The 19964-nt window shown below is 34.5% G+C and overlaps 1 protein-coding gene across 4 annotated transcripts in view; it reads left to right on the top strand.

Annotated features, from left to right (window-relative positions):
* The window catches only part of LOC149076178 (eukaryotic translation initiation factor 4 gamma 3-like), a 146976-nt gene that overhangs the window by 7175 nt on the left and 119837 nt on the right, over window positions 1-19964 (top strand). For 2 of the 4 annotated variants that reach the window (XM_089243737.1, XM_089243738.1), the window contains exon 2: window positions 14487-14518. In XM_089243737.1, coding sequence (XP_089099863.1) covers window positions 14487-14518 — 32 coding nt within the window. Of the gene's footprint in view, window positions 1-11627; window positions 12016-14486; window positions 14519-19964 lie in introns of those variants that run through there. The other 2 variants (XM_089243740.1, XM_089243739.1) reach the window with 2 other exon arrangements.

The raw sequence follows: 19964 nt of genomic DNA, 5'->3' as shown, positions 1-19964 counted from the left end.
GCATGCCCAGGGTAGCAAGTTTGGAAGTGCTACAAATTTTAGGAATGTGGGCTCAAGAAAATTAACCTAGAATGGCAGAAAGGTAATAAAATTTGCCTCTGGGTTGGACAAAAGGGGGTTCAGCAGCACTGAGAGCCCAGACTTGTTGGCTGTACACATTTTTTTGTACTATGCTTGAGTCTGTGAATTTAGACACCCTGAGCTCTAACAAATTTTTAGATGAAAATAAATGAGTTTAATTAGTGTATTAACAGATTCTGTGGGAGAATTTTTACATGGAATAGAATTTTGGGCAGAGCAGAAAATTTAAAATATGAAAATAGATTCTCAGTAATTATAATTCCGAATATAAAACCCTTTAATCTACATAAAAGTGTTTTATTTAGCATATCTATCAGGTTAAAAAACTATTTGATAAGTTTTTTACTGTTTTAATACTGATTTATAGTTCCTGAAGTCTAAGACCTAACTCTGTGATGCCCCTATTATACATATTTTGAATAAGCAGCCCTATTCCACTTAGCAAATTGAACACAGGTAATCAGTAGCTTCCATAAAATGAACCACAAAACTATTCTATATGTTCTAGACTTATGTTGAAAAATTCAAAATTGCAAATTATAATTAATATTTTGTTTTAATTATTGTTATAAATTAATGTTTAAAAATTGTAATATACAAAAAAACTTTTTCATCATGTTATATACCTATTGTGTTCAAAACATTAACAAAAAGCATTCATTTAGGTTTTTGACTATTTTCGACAGTTTTTGAGTTTAAACCTGTTTTTGATGCTTGTCATGTCAAAAACCCAACCCTGTATAGATGTGAAACAAATGTAATCAAAATCGAGTTCAGCACATCTTATATTTAGGCTGATAAATCAAATCTATAGATTCGATTCTCATCTTATTTCTGAAAACCCTAGCTCTTTTAATAAAATGTTCTTATTCATTTAAAGCAAATGGTTATCTTCTTAGTGATTATAAATCCTTGCAAAGCGATTTACAGCAGGAATTATTTTCTTTTTCTATCCCTGATGATCCTTAACACTGATCTTCTGGGAACAAATCAAATTAACTAGGTGAATATGCTGTCTTTAAAGGTAGGTAGCTGCGAAAGTAACATAATTTCTCTTATGTAAGCAGCAGGAGAAAAAAACTTTCTGAAGTTGAAAATTCAGTATATAGACTGATACGACAGTTCAGGCCTTTGTCATTTTCACTTCTAAATATGAAAAATGGACGAAAGCACCAGTGTGATCCTTTTCACGGTCCCACTCTCCAATTGGAGCAATATGGTAAAGCCTCGATAATCCAAGGTAGATGTTTACAGAAGCCACCTCGTATTATTGAAAAACTTGAATTATCCACACATAAAAACAAAGAAAGCTTCAAAATGTTGGTTTCACTTGAAAAAAAAAGAAGAAAGAAAAGCAAAAGCAGTAATAGCACACTTACTGTATTTTTAATTCTGGAATAAGATATAGATGCCATAGGATGAGTTCCAAAAAAGTGAAAGGGCACGAAGAGGAGATTGATAGGGAATGATGCTTAGAGACTGATAGCTTTGAACTGCCTTTCCAATGATTTTACATAAGTAATTAGGGGACAGTGGTATTTTCCACCATTACAAAGAAGGAAACAGTCAAATTTGCTCCTCTTTTATAGCGACCCTTCCTAAGTTAAGATGATCTACGTCTACTCAAGGGAGTGTAATATTTTATTATGCCAGTTATACTCATTATAGGACTGAGTGTTGCCTAGTCCCTTTTCAAACTGAAATTACTATACGCACATATATGCACGATTACTATGTAGTGTTCCTGTGGAAAAGAAAAGGAGTTTGGTTTTCGGAAAGGGGGGGGGGGGCAAAAAAAGAAAGATTTCAAAAAGGAAATTTGCTGAAAAATTTTCAGTGCCTAAGATTACCCAGAAACTCAAACTTTTGGGGCTTGGATTTTTGAGCATCTCTTATAGGTTAGATTGACAATAGTCAGTATACCCTGGATCATGTGCGGTTTAAAAAGGGAAGAAAATCACACCAGTTTGTCAGGATACAAGCATAACTCTGACAACATAAATATGTTGAGAACACACATTCACTCGGTACATGAAATGTTTTTTTTCATGTAAGTAAAGTTAAGTAATAGTGACTATGCAGCTGTGCAGTCATATGGGCATAGTAATGGTCCTGCATCATGACCACCTGGGTTGAATTTGATCAATATGAAAACATATTGTTCAAATGTGTTTTTTTTTAAATATTCAGAAGACATAAAAAGAATTTTTGTAGAATTTACTTAATTGAAACGTGGCACTTTTTTGCAGTTCGATCACATTAATGTGACAATCAACCAATGCCCCGTGTAATTTTTATTTTGTGTGTTGACCTGCTTTTTCTGTGCGCTGAATGACAATATGCCATCTCAACTTATGGTGTATTTCGTTATTTTGTGTGTGCAAAATCATTTTGACTGTGATGGGCCATAAACACAAGAAATTTGGAGAGAACAGTACTACCAGATAATATTTAGAATGATTGTCTTGTGCAGTCCATACAGCAGCTAGATCAGGGCTTCACAAATCTCTGCTGCCAGTTTACCATGAAACCTAAATGGTAATAATATGGGAATGTCCCGGGAAAAACAGGTCATGTGATCATTCTGAAAAATACCCAATTTTCTCTTATTTGTGTTACATATTTTCTTTGGTAGCGAAATGTTTCATCATGTGCCAAACTACAAATTTTTCAACTCTGGAAATTGGCACCTACCGCTTTCCTTCTTGATAATCTGTCTAGGCCACACATTGGTTGAAGAATGCCAATATTCACAACATGGAGAGTGTTGTTGTCACTCTCAAATGAATAGTCAGCCTGTGCCGCTAGTGCTTCATTGCAGCGGGGGAGGTAAACATCAGGGCTGTATAGTAAGAGCTGCCTCATCCCTTTAAAGTTGCTCTTGCTGCCTTGGCTCCGTAGATGCATGATCTTGGATTAGGTGCGTAACATCACTGCTCTCATGCTTTCAAGCAACCTTGAAATACCAGGATAACCAAAACCAGTTCTGTCAGGGCAATGTCAGCAAGTACAGGCTCTGGTTCTTCATGAAACAGCCTTTGGTATATAAGCCCTAGGCAAACATTAGAAGCAAATATTTGAGAATCGCAATTGGACCAGTCTGGGCATGATTATGGTCTTAGCTTTATAGGAGACTAGCAAAAATACCCAAAGCTACAGGTTTTCTCAGTATAGCACTGAAGACGTGACAAACCATTGTAAAGGAATAAACATGTCTGAAAGCATTGTTTGGAGACTTGTAACTAAAATAAGCATTCGAAAAGTCATTTTTAAGGCTGACGAACCATTGTTGCTTGCCAGTTTTCCCCCAGCTCAGACGAATTTACCTGTTACGAAGCCGGATCATGACATTTATTAATTAAAATAAAAAGCATGTACTCAATCAAAAACTTAAACATTTTAATGTCATGTGGCATATTAACTTTTAATTTAATTTCTTAAACTTCATAAATTTTCATCAGATAATTTATCAGTCATAGAAATTGACCCTCAATGAACAATTCAATATTAAACAAATTGAACAGATATTTAATTGTATTTAAGCCGTATTTAAATTCAATCAATTAATAAAAAAACGTTTCACAAATATAAAAACAGTTTATCGAAATATGAATTGTCATAATGCCACACACACACAAATGAACTCGCCAAAGGCTGGTCATCTCCAAACTCTTTGCGGCCAGAGTTTACTCAAACAGCCCTTTGAGCTACATTTAAATTAAGTTTTAAAGGGGTTCCCTGCTTAAGAATTATGAGCACCCCTGGGAACTATGTAATATGCGAACCCTCATGCAAAACAGCCACAGGAAAAATAGAGTAACTAACATATACTTCTACATTACAAAAAAAAAAGCTCTAATTTGATTGGTTAATTGAAGTGGGGGAATGGGATGATACATGTATGTGTGTTTTAATGCTTGGGTTCCATTCAGTATAAACCAAGTTGTGGTACACCAGTTTTAATCATGTATATGAGAAAATGGTAAGCAAGAGATTAGTGCAAAGTTCTAAAAGTAAAAAGAAATAAGTATCTATCTAACTGCAGTAGTTCAAATATTTCAATGGGGGAAAATGACGATTACAGCATAGTCTATCGTTCAAATCCTGACCTGTTTGGTATACTGTATATGCAAAATTTGGCTATGATCAATCAAAAATTGAAGATTTGTATAGAGAACATACAGACACAGAAAATCAAATATAGATTTAGCTGGCATCTAATTTTTTCTGATTTATCAAACTTTGAGCTAGAGAGTTAGAAAGTGTAAAGGTAAGATGCTGACACAGGTTTTCACGAGGTATTTGCTGCTAAGCAGACTCAAATCCATTCAATAGGTACTAAGTATGTGGCATAAGGTTTATAAAGGAAAGCAGGACAAGACCAGCTAAATTAAGTGACGACGACCCCTCAGTTAGTTAAGACCCCTCATTGAAGTGAGGGCTGTCCTCTCCAAGGTTAAAAAGAATATCTACAGCAAGAGAAAAAACAACCCCACATTTTTGCTAGTAGTGGGTCTGAAAGGGTTCAGAAAAACTTTTCAAAAAACTTTTTTTTTCTGCTTAGTTTCTCCCCTCTTCATATTGGAGGGCACTTTCACGAGTTATGAATTTAGTAAATTTTTTGTTGTCCTCAGAGTTTTTTGGTAAAAACACATTGAAAATTTTAGGTGCCAATAACAATTTTTTTAGGGGTCATAGTACCTGGAGTTTGTCAAACTCTGCAACATAATGTGACCTGCATGGTAATTAAGTTTCAAATGTGCTGGATTAGGTTAAAAAAAACAAGAAAGTACTTGAAAGTCTGTCATTTTTTTTAAATCATTGTCCATCATTTCTGGCCACATGAAAGCTTTCATTTCGGTTTTGGAAAATTCCTTACACCCAAGGGAAGACAATCAGTGTTTGTGGCAGTACATGATCTGAAAAAATTACAAATTATGTCATACTATACTAGAGCAGTGTTTCCCAAATTGAGAAATTGAAAGAAAGATCTGGGGGGGGGGGGAAGGTTGAAGCTTTGGGTTGATGTATAGAAATCCTATGGGGTTGGTTTGAGTTGAGATGGAACAAAAGTTTGGGAAACTATGCTATCATAGTTAGGCCGGTTTTACACTGTAAAAGTTTTATAGTTCTTTGCTAAAACTTTTTAAAATGCAACCAATAAGGGTATTTTTCATTCTAGTAAACCTAACTGACAGGCTTATTGGCTTTTTTTTTCCAAGTTTTGCAAAAGATCTTTTATCAAACTTGTAGGATGTAATCCCAACCTTAGACCTGTAGTTTCTATCATTCCTCCCTGGATAATTTCATTGATCCCCAGGGGCAATATTGTCCACTTTGAGAAGCACCGTACTAGAGGTATATACCAAGAAGTTTTCCAGACAGTAAATGCTGTTATCACCTGCTTGTGTTCTCCCAGCAGTGGTTGAGAGAGTACAGTAAAACTTCCATGCGTAGCCACCTCTATTTCCCGGCCAACTTCCCTTTGGAGCCAGTTTTTCTCAATGGACAATCGGATCCATAGGCATAATACAAAAATCACCCCCATTCCACTGCCACCTGTATGCGGTCACAGACCACTTTCTTATAGACAAGAGTTACAAAAAATAAGTTTTTGTGCTCTTTTCTCTTTTCATTGCATTCAGAGTTGGTAGTTCCTTTTGTATAACCTTATAATCTTTGTACATCAGCATAAATGCATTTTCCGATCAGATTTTCTGTTCCTGTATGACACTATCAGGTTGCAAACATTTGTAAATCGTGTGGCAAAGGCTGATGCTATGCGGTTGATTCTAGCTGATGAGAGAATTTCAACATTTTCTCCTGGGGTGACATGATAATCCAGATAAATAACCTATGATCCTTACTAAATAGGGAAAGGATGTAGAAGTTTTGGCTTTGTGCATACTTTCTTCACTTTTTAGCGGTTTCTCCAGTTCACTTTTTAGCATGCAGAGGTTCAGTTGAGCAACAGTGAGGGAGTATAAAAAATGTGAGGAAAGAACATGTGCACAGTGCTTGCTATAAGGGAAAAGGTCCCTGATAATGCAGATTAAGGAATTGATCAGTTGATCTGGTATTTCAAGAGTTCTGCATAAAATACAGTGAAACCTTGATATACATAATGATACTGGGCAAAGAACAAATATTGTTGTAGAGGGATTGTCGTTATATTGAGAGGTAGCATTATCACGTGCCATCAAATATATGCTGCTGTTAGCAACTTATCTAAATCAACGTTCTTAGTATCATTAAAAAAAAAAAAAACAATGGTAAATTGATTTATAGCGATACTATTGTATAGCAACCAATAATCCATCAGATGGCATTAGTCATTCGTGATTGCCGCTGTGAATGCTGCGAGTGTATACTTATATATGTATGTGTGTAATACCAACAGAGAGAGTCAAGACTTCTGAATGTCCGGATGTGTTTGTACTCGACTGCGATGTAAATAGTAAAGTTTAACCAATAGTAATTTTAATAGTGATAAATTTATATAATAAAGTATTTTAAGTCAACATGTGCAAATATAGTGAATTCTTACACTATAGATTATATATTTACATTTGTGAAAAAGGGAAGCTGGATTTTGTTATTTTCCTGAAAATAAAAGTCATTATACAAAAAATACCCCCATCTTCAGAGGATACAGAACTGTTTCAAATGGGTATTCAGACTAATTATTCACAATAGCTTGAAAGTGAATAGAGTAAAGAAAAAGCAACGATAAAGGTAAATGATGAGGAAAAATCTTTGATCCTTGACGTGTTCATGCATAACAAATTGGCTAACATGGTACTTCAAAGTACCATCAGTAGATAAAGAGTTAAGCAAAGATGAGCATGGATCAGAATTTAGTCACCATTTGGCAACTGCAGAAGGTATGCCACGAGAGGGAATTCTACCCAAATATCCAGAAAAATAAGACCACCTGGAAAGACGAATGATATAGGAACTCTGCACTGTTATATGTGGTGGATAAGAACATGCAAGCAATTTTGCATGCAGCAATTTTTGTCAAACTCATTCTAATGCAAGAGCTTTCAGAACCTCATACATACAGCATAAAGGAATTGTCAATAGAAAGAAGATGAAAATTAAAGTTTGCAGCTCACAATATTAGAATTTTAAAGCATGAAAATGAAAACAGCATGGATGAATTGAGTAACTTGCAAAGAAATATAAGTGATAAAAAATTTGAGGGCATGTTCATAGAGACATTTTCTTCAATAAACTCAATCTTTAGAATGAAGGTGACCTTAAGAATGGCTCTTTCTTGTCAGTCAACTTTGGTTTCATTTTTTGCTTTGAACTTATTTCTGGAAATTTATCTAATTTTAAAAGAAATGTTTGAATCTTTAAAATCTTAAGGTTATTAAAATCTTAATGACAAAAACTTATGAAACTTCTCACCATAACCTAAAATATTCTCAAACTAAAACAAAATATTTTGAGGTGATTATGCCACAAATTGTTTTTTTTTAATGTTTTAGGCAATGAAAACTGAATTATATTTGATAATACAAACAAAATTAGTCAATTTTTTTCATTTAGAATAAAAAAGAATATTCTTGATTATTCTCCAATTTTTAGATCCAGAAGAATATTCTTGTTCTTCTAGAGTAGGCATCTTCAATATGTTGCTCACGACAACCACAGTGCTCCCAGAAGCACCCAGAGTGTCTGATGTTCTTCTCTGATTTCGTGCTCACGAGCACTTGATCAATGTCCTAATTAAATACGTTGCACAAATTGCATTCAAGGATTAAAGTCATCCTGATTAATTACATATGTATGTCAAACTTGCCGTGAAGATGCTCTTTTGATGATAGGTACAAGCAGGCTCGCGACTAAAAGGAGGTTGAAGATCTGTCCTAGAGTATTCTCACATCACATCTCTAATTAGCAAGTTGAAGAAAATAAGAAAATTGTTTTGAATTTTTAGGATAGTCATGATGGGGTAAAAATGGGGGGTTGTCCTATTGGCGAACATTGCCACTACGGAGAAGCTTAGTCCCAAGGTTGACATGTATGATTTACTTGTCTGTTTTCATGGATGTTGTACGTGGGACATTCTATGAGTGTAAAATGTGACATTGGTACTGCCATACAAACTGAAACTGTTTTTACAAATGAAATTTTGTGGCGATGGGTGCTGTGACCACCCATGTTCTTTGAAACCCTTACACAATGGGATGTCATGAATATATTGTTTTGGTCTGGTCAACCATACCAAGTCATTCAACTGTTCATCGGTCAGCCCCAGGCACCTTTGCAGCTTATGTTCATCTTTAATTGGTTCTGTAGTTTCTATTTTATTTATTGTCAGTGGTGTCACTTATGTATTTACTAATATGGTAAACTTCAATGAGCAAAATTTGTTTCCAATAGATTGGCACATGATGGAATGTGTTGTGTACTGAGAATTGTGATGTTAGCAGACCGGGATAGGGGAATTTTTTTTTCTTTACTTGGAGTTTGATGTGGGTCTAGTCACTTGCATTCATGTAGATTGACAGATTTTTTCTTTATGTGAGGGGTTTCTTTTCAATTCCTTTAAAAAGATCTTTCCTGATTGATAAAATTGTTGCAATTCACTTGACCTAACTCTGTGTAGAAAGTTGTCAAAGTAGTGTTTGGACCCAAATATGTTTTAAATGGAAAAAACTCCTATGATATTAGATGTCTCCTTGCTTGTATAAATTATACTTTTTTTATTGGAGAAAAAAAAGTTCAGCACAATGTCCGCCCGTAACAAAAGTGTTAGCAAAAAAATTGCTGATTCACAAAAAACAATAAGTACTTGAATTGTGAGCAGTACCCCATGTCCCTTATCTTGCTGCAGACTGAAAAGTTTTTGCATCCTGTATGTTCGAAATCAAGCCTGTAATCAGAACAAAGTTTGTTGGGGGGGGGGGGGAATCACTTGAATTTTGGGAGAAACCAGGTCCCAAGTTCCCTCCTCTTGCTAAGGCCTTGCTTGAAATGTATGTATTTTGAAGAATCATGGGTGAGATGCAGTACATAATTTTTCAAGAAGTCTCATCTCTCAATTGTCTTTCTCTTTGAAATTTAATTTTCATCAAGATTTTTGATATCACATCGATCACTCATAGATAAATGATAGAGCAGTTTTTTTTTTATAATTAATACTTTATTAATGAGAAATGTGGAATACAGAAAAAAGGGAAGAGAAAAAAAAATTGCCAAAGGCCCTTACTGGCAATCACAATTTACAATTTCATGTGAAACTTATAAACATATTAATAAATAAATAAAAAGATTGAAAATAATTAACAGAACATGAATGAACAGGAAAAAAAAACAACAAAAAACAGAATATAACTTGATAAAGGTCATGGTGGCCGCAGGTTTGAGGGTTAATGATTTGTGTGTTGTGTGTAACAGGGGGTTTTCACTTTTTTTCCCACAAAAATGTTAATATCTCCAAAAAGAATTGAATTATTTTTAAAAAATAATGCAGATTTATGAAATTATAGAGAATATTGCTCAGAAATTTCGATTTACAATTTGCTCCAGGAGATATCAAGATTGTGTAATGGTATGTAGGTAAATTTCATGAAGATTTCAAGAAATCAAGATTTAGAAACCATCCAAATTAGCATCACATTCATTTGTTTAAAGTATGTAGGGCAAAATAACCAAACTTTTTTTAACATGAAAGTTGTAATTATGTGCATTGTCCTTTAGTTGTTGAAAATGTATGTGGAGATGTGTTTAAAAATTATGTTAACTTCAGACATTATGTTGGTTCCCCCCAAAACATCAATTCCTATTGAATCTTTCATTCCCAAAGTTTTTCCCATAATTGTAGCAAGTAATGCACATCATTTTCTTCAATGCTTAAAAATTGCTTGATACTGAAAAAAGTCAAATAAATATTAGCCTATATATAGTTTATGCTACTTCATTCTGTGTTCCCGCTTAGTTGGGTTTACAGAAAAGAGATAATCTATCGGCTTATGTATGCTATTGAATTGATATTTATGTACAACTGGTAATAGTAAAGTTTTGTATTGTTATTTGTGTACAACCATGCAGGTGGATTTTCTATGTTCAGATACATTCTCTGAAAGTCGCGCTCAACCCACCAGGGCTCGACACAGGGCCGCAATGAGGGTATCTAGTGCCGGACCAGAGGGGGCACAAATTTCATCTTTAACCTCTTCAACATTACAAGGGGGTGTCAAAATGTGTGCTTGCCCGGCTGACCAAGCATCTATTTGCGGCCCCTAACTTGACAAATCTCTGTCGCTAGGTCTTGGCGACTTGAACATTGAAATTGATGCTTAAAATTTTCGGTTATCGTGACGAAAATTCGATTTTGGAGTGCTTTTGATGGTATCCCGGTGTTCCTATTTTGCATGTGAGTTGAACGGTGACTTTTGTTTGTACCTGTTGAAGTAGTCCCACGTAAGGCTTGGTAGATACTGTATATTCATTGCCGATTCGCGGTCGTCCTGTTAACCGACCAGTCCCAAATTTTCCGTGTGTGATTTCTAAATGAGATTCATAGAATTCAGCGTCAAAAAACATGGCACGAAGTGCGAGAAGTCGGAGAAAAAATAATAGAAGCTTTTCTAAAGAAATTTGACTCGACGAAACTTCATTTTTTTTGTTCGTGAAGCAAACATTTTTTCGATTCAATCAGCTTGGCATTGCTTTATGGATTTGTGTGATTTTTTTTTGTCATCTTAACACAGCCTGCGTGTGATTTTTCTACTAATGTAAAACATGCATCACAAGCAGGACCACATCTGTGAGAATGAAACAGGGTCTGGTGCTTCGGCTGCTATATTCACCCTGTACGTTTAGTATTAATGTGAGAGATCCACGGTTACGAAAACCTTTTGCGATTTTATTGGTCCCCAAAATCAATATTTTTTCGTAGTACCCCCCCCCCCTTTATTCCCTCCCTATAAAATTTTCATCACAAAAATAGATAACTTTTTTTCTTAATATCTTAATTTATTTATCGTAATTAATGAAAATTGAAATTCCGGTTTTCTACTCGAAAAGCGAGATTAATATTATGAACGGAGTATATGTGAAGCTTCTCCCCCTTTTTTCCTAAATATTTGCATTAATTTAATTTCTTTTGCTAATTATACGTTTACTGTACCCGTCTTAAAGTTTTTCTATGCAAAAACTGATTGAGCGATTATTTAGTCAAAACTCCGGATACAAACGATCGGAAGAGGCCTAGCTTGTGGGAACATAATTTCACAAGTGTTTACGTTATTTTCTTTCAATATATCGCTGGATTTTATGTTTTCATAAGTCGAAATAGCCTAATCTATAGATTTATAGTGTTTATGTCGAAGATCTTGGTTAATGATTTTTATCTCGAAATTTGTGAATATGAAGTTCTCGGAAAATCGAAAAACAAACTTTTTGTTAAAAAAATATAAAGAAGAGACATATTTTTTCTTTTTGCTATTTATTTATATTGAACAGATGGTGTGGGTGCATGTTCAGTTCGTAACCGTAGTCACAAAAAAAAGGCACGCATTTTTATCTGAATGATTAGCGTGGCGGCGGCGGCAATACCCAGTTTACGTGATTACGCCAAGAGCATTTTTCGTACGTGGCCGTGGTCGTAGATTTTTAGGCTTAACGACCTTGCGGTAACGTCTTTTTATCACTCACTCAACACAAGGCTGTGCGCGTTGTCGGTCTTTCTCAACACTTTTTTTTCTCTTCTCTCTGCCGAATTTTTTTCCTTCCTTTCTTTGGCGTTTGTGCGACCATATTGCGTGGACATTGTTATTTTACTTTTAATTGTTGCCCGCTACAATTATTGGTACAACTCCGCTTGCTCACGGTATTTGTTGATGGAGTCCGTGTTTAGACGCCGAGGGAACCAACATCTCTTGATTGTGTGAAATGAAAAATTCGCTCATATGCAAAGTGAGTTGGAATCTTTGAATCCCGGATGCTGGCTTTTTTTTTTAGGAAATTTTTATGTTTTTGTCTATAGTGATTTTTGGAAGATATATATGTCGTGCATGTTATTTTATTTTTTCATTCACCCAGTATACATCTGTCTGAATTATGTTGGAGGTGGTGGAGGGGAATACGTCCTGTTATATAAACTGGTGAATGGCCTAATGGCTGACACACATTTGAGACATGCCACCTTTCCACGTGTATATTTATGAGTTATTTCCTACAAAATTACTTTATTATTCCCTCTTAGCTATTGTGAAAAATTATTCTAAATTTATTTCCTCAATAGATGCTATAGCTGAAGAGTTCATTTCAAATGGGTTCATATGGATAGATTATTTGCCATCTATAATTTTAAATACAGATACACCCTTTGAAAATTTGCCATGGAGCGTTTTTCTGCTACTAAAACATTGATGAATGTATATGAGCTGATTAAACATTGTAGCTGAACATTAAGGGGGGTCAGCGATCTTCCCATATGCTCCAGTGAAATGAGAAATCACTATGCTTATTTCAAACATATGATAGACATCAATTATCGATGTTTTATTTGCAGTTTTTGTTGAGTGTTATTGAGTCATTTCTTATATATATTTTCACTTTTGGGTATCTGTGTGTAATGTAACCAATTCCAAGTAAATTGTTAAAACAAAAGTCCAAAATGGTTATTTCTTTTCGAAAAAAAAATTGTGATGGTTCATAAAATACTAATAGCAATCTAGATTTGCCAATATATTGGTCATTTTCTCATCGAATATCATTCTTGCTAACCAAAATTTGACACTAGACATCATAATTTTCAGCAATCCAAATGAATTATTTTAGCGTTAATAATTTTTTCCAAAAGCTGATTATTAAAATAATTAAAGATATATACTGCTTCTTAACCTCTCGTGTACCTTCTAAACATATAATGTAACCACCAGGGCTGGATAAATCCTAGGCACCACGTAGCCATGGCTATTAAAAAATTGGTAATGGCACCTGAAATTTTGTTTGTGTAATTACTAAATTGCAGGTTAAAAGTAGCATAAAATGTTTGGAATTTATAGCAGCATATCTGCCAACTTATGAAAGGTCGCTATGTCCTGGAAAATTAGAGATTCATTATTTTGCACTTTTCTTTGGGGTAATATTTTCTCGTACCTGGATTTTTTTTTGGATTTGCCCAGCCGTGATTACGACCATAGTATATATTCAGTTTGTGTGGTTTTATATATTAAAGTGGAAATCCTATATAATTGCTTATAGCGATGCTACTCTTTAATCCTGATGCACTTTTCATAATTTTAATACACTCTATCTATAGCAGGGCTCGACTAATTACATGCACTAGTTTGCTATGGCGATTAGAAAATCTGTAATGGTGACCAAAATGTTCTGCATGAGATTGATTGGAGTTTATATAAAGATGACAAAATTTTCTGATTACATAATTGTCTCTTCGAACATCTGAGGGGTGCCGTTAGGTTTTAAAAAAGGCAAAAACAGATTATTTAGGCAGGCCTGTTATTTTAACTTTTTTTGAAAGGGGGTTGCAAAGAACATATACTCAGTGTATATATACACTATTTCTAATGCATTGTCTACAGCCCGGGGGGAGATGAGCCTGTATTTAGGACTGTTTTTCTTGAATAAAAACCATGCTATGCTCCAAAGAAATGTGCTTAGTACTTAATTTTTTTTTTTGATTTGTTGAACACTGATCTATAACAATGGCTCTTTTGTAACGATGCATCTTTGGCTTTTTTAAGTATTGTTATATATAGATGTTTTGAAGTATAACACTACAGTCATATAATATAATCAGTTTAGATCAGGGCAGGACAAATCAAAGAAAAATCTAGGCACCAGAAAAAAATTTGTAACCAAAGAAAAAGGTCCAAAATAATGCTTCTTTTGACTTTTTTCAAGGCATAGTAACCGTCTTTCATGTTGGCAGATATGCTGCTATAAATTCCAAACATTTTATGCTGCTCTCAGCCAGCAATTTAGCAAATGCACATAGAAGATTTTAGGCACCAATACCAATTTTTTAGTCACCATAGCCACCTGGGATTTTGCCCAGCCCCATACAGAGCCATTTTCAATCATGAATCTTTAGATAAAATTATGTCAATTATGACTGCCAACATTAGCTGCTGACAACATATTTATAAAAAAAAACAAAACCACATTTGGTGCCACTCTCGTGCAAGTGTTGCAATCATTGTTTGAATAATACCGATGTATCCTTTGTATTTAATTTGGAAATTTGTACTCACTAGAAGAATTTTAGTTGGATGATTTCTATATTTTGTAAAGTGTTACAGATTATAGCATGCTTTGCATGCTGAAATTGTTTTTTTGTTAAATCTTTGGATGTTAGATAAAAGAACAATTTGGATTTTTCAAAAAAAATTAATTTTATAATTTTTTCTCTTTTTCAGCTAACGAAGACTTCAGACCACATACATCTCAGGTACATATCATGCTAATTATCCTCTACTGAAAGTTATTTTAGTTATTGCATTGAAACACTTATATTTTTTTGCCTGTATTTATTTTTAGGGCAGTTGTAGCAATTTACGAAAATGGCTAAAATTTTAAATTATTTCCCCATGAAAGTGGGCATTCAATGTTAATTCAAATTGCAATATTGTAGGTCTGTTAAACGTACAACAAGGGGATTAATCATTTAAATAGAGTGGGAAAAGGTAAGGCATCAAAACTTATAGTGTATTACTTATAGATATTTTCCTTACTCAGCAAATTATGGGGTTAACATGTTTAAATCACATGTTCAAAACACCAGTTTTGCCAAAAGTATATCTCAGTTTGGTATGATATTGACCTGTGTTCACAACAGGTGCCATTACATTGACTAAGATAAGTGAAAAGCTTTCCAACCTTACTAAAATGTCTATATTTTGTTTTGAATTTAACCACATTCGGGGCTTGATGAATCTCAGAATAATCTAGGTGCCAGATAATTTTTTTAGATTTTTTTTTTTGAATTTTGGCTAAGATTTGGAAAAAATCCCTACTTTTGGGTAAAAAATATTCTTAAAGAATTTATCCTTGAAAACAGTTTTTTTTATTCCCCAAATGATGTCACAAACATAATGTAAATTGTTGCCATTGCATCAAATAAGGAAAAAAAAAAAAAAAATTTTGAGAAGGGGGGGGGGGGGGAAATCAATTTCCAAACAGCCAGCATCAATTTGGCCTTTCAACATCAGTAATTGCCGAGACAACTTGGGTCTGATTCGACCATATGCCCAGTTACCAGCCCAGGGGGGATTTCTTTGTTAATTTGCTTTGAGAGTAAGTACTGACAGGTACCTACTACTACTAAACCAAGTATGAACCTTGCCCACATTCCTCTGCGGAACTTCTAACGCATCATTCAGTACTTGTTGGAATGTGCATGTAGGTGTTGTGAACCTAACGTGAAGTGTGTTTCTGTGTAATGCTTGTTATGTGTAGTGCTGCCATCTGCTTTTTGGACTATGGGTGAAGTATTATAATTGAATGTAGGCCTGTTGCTCTGTGGTGAGACTTTTTAATGGGGAGATGGGTTCGCATTCTGGCTTCAAAGTTGGGAACAGACAGACACCTAGTGGTTGGCATGTTAGTACTAATTGGCGATGGCTTGTATGATGTCATGTTTTAGCGAAGGCATAGCTGCCAACTCTCCCAAATTTCTACTCTATGTGCTGGACTTCAGAAAAATTCTTGTATTTCTCGAATTTTGACTATGATTGTAAAAAATCCATATTTTGGGGGAAATAAAATTATTCCCAAACAATTTATCTGGAAAAAAAATTGTTACTTTTGTTTTTACTGATGAAAATGACATTACAAGCGTAACAAACTGCTGCCATTGCGTCAAATCACAAAAGTGTTTCATTTTCAGGGGTTGAGGGGGAGACAAAATTTGCGGAATAGCCACCGTCAATTCAGTCTTTCGGCATTAAAAATTGGTGAGATGACTTGTACTTACTTTGGCCACATTACAAGCCCAATGGTGATATTGTTGGCACAGTTTGATTTGATAATTATAGAATAGGACTACTGCCTGGCAATGATTAATGACGTTGCACTAATCAGCTATGGCTTGCGCAATTTCATATTCTTGCAAAGTAGAAAAAAATCCTTATAATTTTACTTTCATTAATGAAGAAACCAGGGTTGCAACTAGATGCTTGGTCAGCCGGAGCAAGAACACATTTTGGCTCCCCCTTGTGATGTTAAAGTGTCTTGAAGTGAAATTCGCACCCCCTCTGGTTCAGAGCCCGGGGCACTAAACCCAGCTCCTTCTCTCTCTCCCCCCCCCCCCCCCCCCCAGTTGTGGCTCTGAAAAATTCCTACAATTTTATTTTCATTAATGAGAAACCCCTACAGTTCCCTCCCCCCGAACTTCAAGTTATCCATCTGTCTGTTCCAGCTTCAAAAAATCCTTAGTTAAAGCTGTGGAATTTTTTCGATGCACTTTTCACGGGCTCATAACTAATTTTAAAATATCCTAACCCACATGAATTTATGCAAATAAATATCAAACGAGACAATATGGAGACATTAATTTTCATACTTGAGAAGATATAAATGAAATCAATGATATTGCTCGAATATCCAACTCAAAAGTATAGGTTTGGCTAATTACTTCATATTTAATCTCCTGGGCTTCGTATATCTCTAAGCGAACTGAATATTTCAAAAATCGAGAATTCAATACAATTTTTAAAATTATTGATGGGGCGGAAAATCCCACTAATTTCCGCATTTCTACAGTAAAATCGACAATTTTAGCACTGATTTCTATGAGGATCACCCTTTTCCTGACTCTCAAAGCGATGCTGATGATGATTATGACGTCTATTCAAAAAGCCTCATTACTGAGTGTATATTGAAAATGTGGCAAACCATTATACAGGCATAAACTATTATACATATACTAACAGGATTAAAGAAGTGACAAACCGTTGTAAAGGCATATACACGTCTGAAACGCATTGCTAGGGAACCACGGTAACCAAAGTAAACGTTCGGAAAGTGATTGTTGAGGCCCAAAAACCATTGTTGCCGGACAGTTTTTTGCCCATTTGGGGCATTTGCCCTGGTCTGACGAAATTTTAAAGTAGCCTATCGTTCAAGTCGGGTCCCATTTGGTATATATGCAAAATTTGGCGACGATCGATCTAAAATTGTAGATTTGCATAGAGAACATACGCACAGACACACAGAAAATCAATTTTATATATATAGATTTTAAGAATACTGTTTTATTGTAAGGCTATTTCTTGAGATATGTCAGTGTTAATTTTTGTGTCGAAACTCTTTTCTTACTGGTATTTTCGTTATTGAGCAAAAAAAATTGTTCTTGGTCAATTGTGTTTGACATTTTTGTCATTTTACACTCACCAAGAGGTTTGTGCCCTAACTCCTCAGTGTGGGACTACCTGTGGTAGCAATCTTTTTATGTGGTCATTTTACTATTTCTGTTATATCCCTGTGCCAAGAAAATTTCTGATAAGGATGAACTGGGTATCAAACTCGTGATACCTCTAAAAAAATCAAATCCTTTGGTACTTTAGGTATCTTATCGACCTGGGCTACTGTGCCCGACTTTAAAATTGGCACTTAGAATATTTGGTTCACATATAGATTTTTTCCTGGATCTGCCAAGCCATGCCTTATTAGTAAACAGTCTGGTAGTAATTAACCAGGTTTTTACTAGTCAAACTGTAAAGAACTAACTATAATGAAGCTTTTTACATGACAGTACAAACAGGTTAGCAAAAAAAAAACCCAAGAAAAATTTTATTTACATTGTAATTGAAAATTTCTGACTAACAGTGATAATTCCAGTGGTTTTATTTATCTTTTCTTTCACTGATGTATGGAAATAGAGCAGAAATATTTTAGAAAGTTATCAGTACTACATATAATTTGCTCACTGTTTATCCTCTTCTCTGGTAGCCAATTAGAGAGCAAACTGTAAGCATATAGGGTATTATTAAAATACACAAATTATTAATTATTGATTAAATGAATATTAATTTTTATTAGTGAAAAACAGTTGATCTATGTATTAACCATATTATTTTATTTAGTAATTACAATACATAAAGGCTAATTGTATTTACCAGTAAATACCTAGTTTTTACCATGTCCTGGTAAAAATCTGTTTTTACCGGTAAAACCCCGGCCTTGCATGGAGAAGCACCATCACATAAATTCACAGGTTTATTTAGAGCTGTATCTCAATGTCTTATTAGTGTTACTCCATGAATAAAATATCCTATTTTATACGCATGCAATTTTAAGTTGGGAAAATTTGTGAAACTGTAAACACCATAAAATTACTTTAATATTTTTGCATACAAAACTTAGGAGAAACCATACCACTGAAATTATTGTAATTCTGCATCAATTTAGCGGCACATAAGTGCAAAACAAAGGGAAATTGCTTTTCAGATATCAAAGGAACAACTCTTTTTAACATGATCAGAATGAAGCAAATCCAGTCCAGAAGGGGGGCAAATTTCATCCTTTAGCCTGTGTTTCCTAAAGTCAGCAATATCGCCCCTACTGGCAGGGTTGGCATGGTATTTACAGTTGATGGTTCTTACCGTCTTGGTAAAAACATATTTTTCCCACTGTTTTTGCCACTTACAGGGAAAAATTATTGTTTAACTATTTAAAAAAAATTTTTTCCTTGCAATGTTCAGAATTCTGATACAATGTGTTGCGAATACAGAACACTAAAATTATTATATTCTTACTGGCATGCATATTAAAATATATGTTCATTTGACCTTATTCTTATAAATTTTCTTGCCATAAAGCAGGAAATGATAAATCCTAGGTGCCAGGTGACCATGGTGACTAGAAAATTTGCATTGGCACCTAAAATTTGGTATAGAAATAGAAGGCAATAGCTGCTCTATCTCTATTCTAAAAGTAATATGCAGTGAAACCTTGATATATAGGAATACTCTGCGGACCAAGAAAAAATATAGTTTGAGAAGAATTTATCGTTATATCGAGTATTGTAACAATTTTTCACTGTACAATAGTCTTATATAACAATCTCCTCTATATAAATAATACTCTCTCATCCTCATTCATTGTGTTAATATACTTTACTAGCTATAATATCCGGCGCTGCCTGGGTTTTCTTGAATGAGTCTTTTGATATATCCCTCTTTCTTTGAGGAACATACAAACCGTGTTCAAGTTAACCAATATGGTGACTTCCGGCGTGACTCATGAAATAAACAAATCTAGATTTAAAAAAATGTAGAAATGAATTTTTTCGCTTTTTAAAAGGGACGCTAGGTATTTAGAGTTTCCCCCCCCCTTCCTTGAACTTGCAAGTTATCCATCTTCCTGTTTCTCTTTCCAGAAATGCTTGATTAAAGCTGTGGAATTTCTTCGCACTTTATGTGCCCATAATTAATTTTAAAACATCCTAAAGTATATGAATTTATGCAGTTGAATATTAAAAGACAATAAGAAGATATTCATTTTCATGCTTGAGAAGATACAAATAAAAAGTTGAAATTAACGTTATTTCATGGACATCCAACTCAAAAATAGGTCCCGGGGCTAAACGTTTGGAAGCCTGTGGCCAGGTTTTATTTATTTTTGTGTTTGTTAGACCTGGTCAAACGAAAAATGAATGGGGGACTAATAACAGGGGAAAAAAAGATAAATTCCAGACTCTTTTTGGGAAAAAAGAAAAGCAAAATGATGAGAGAAAAAATAAAGAAATTCTCAGAAAAATATACAAACTTTTTATATGTCCAAGTTATAGTTGGTGCTAAAACAGGTTTTTTACATTATAATCCCTATATGGAAGATTTGTTCACCGAAAATTTGTGGCGCTATAACAGGAGGGGGATGCTATACAACAGGTTTTG

This window comes from Pholcus phalangioides, unplaced genomic scaffold, assembly GCF_987345545.1.
Source record: "Pholcus phalangioides strain wild (caught in Gottingen) unplaced genomic scaffold, Ppha-v1.0 ptg000015l_1, whole genome shotgun sequence".
Taxonomy (NCBI): domain Eukaryota; kingdom Metazoa; phylum Arthropoda; class Arachnida; order Araneae; family Pholcidae; genus Pholcus; species Pholcus phalangioides.
The sequence above is the reverse complement of the archived record's forward strand: the minus strand, read 5'-3'. Positions and strand labels throughout refer to the sequence as shown.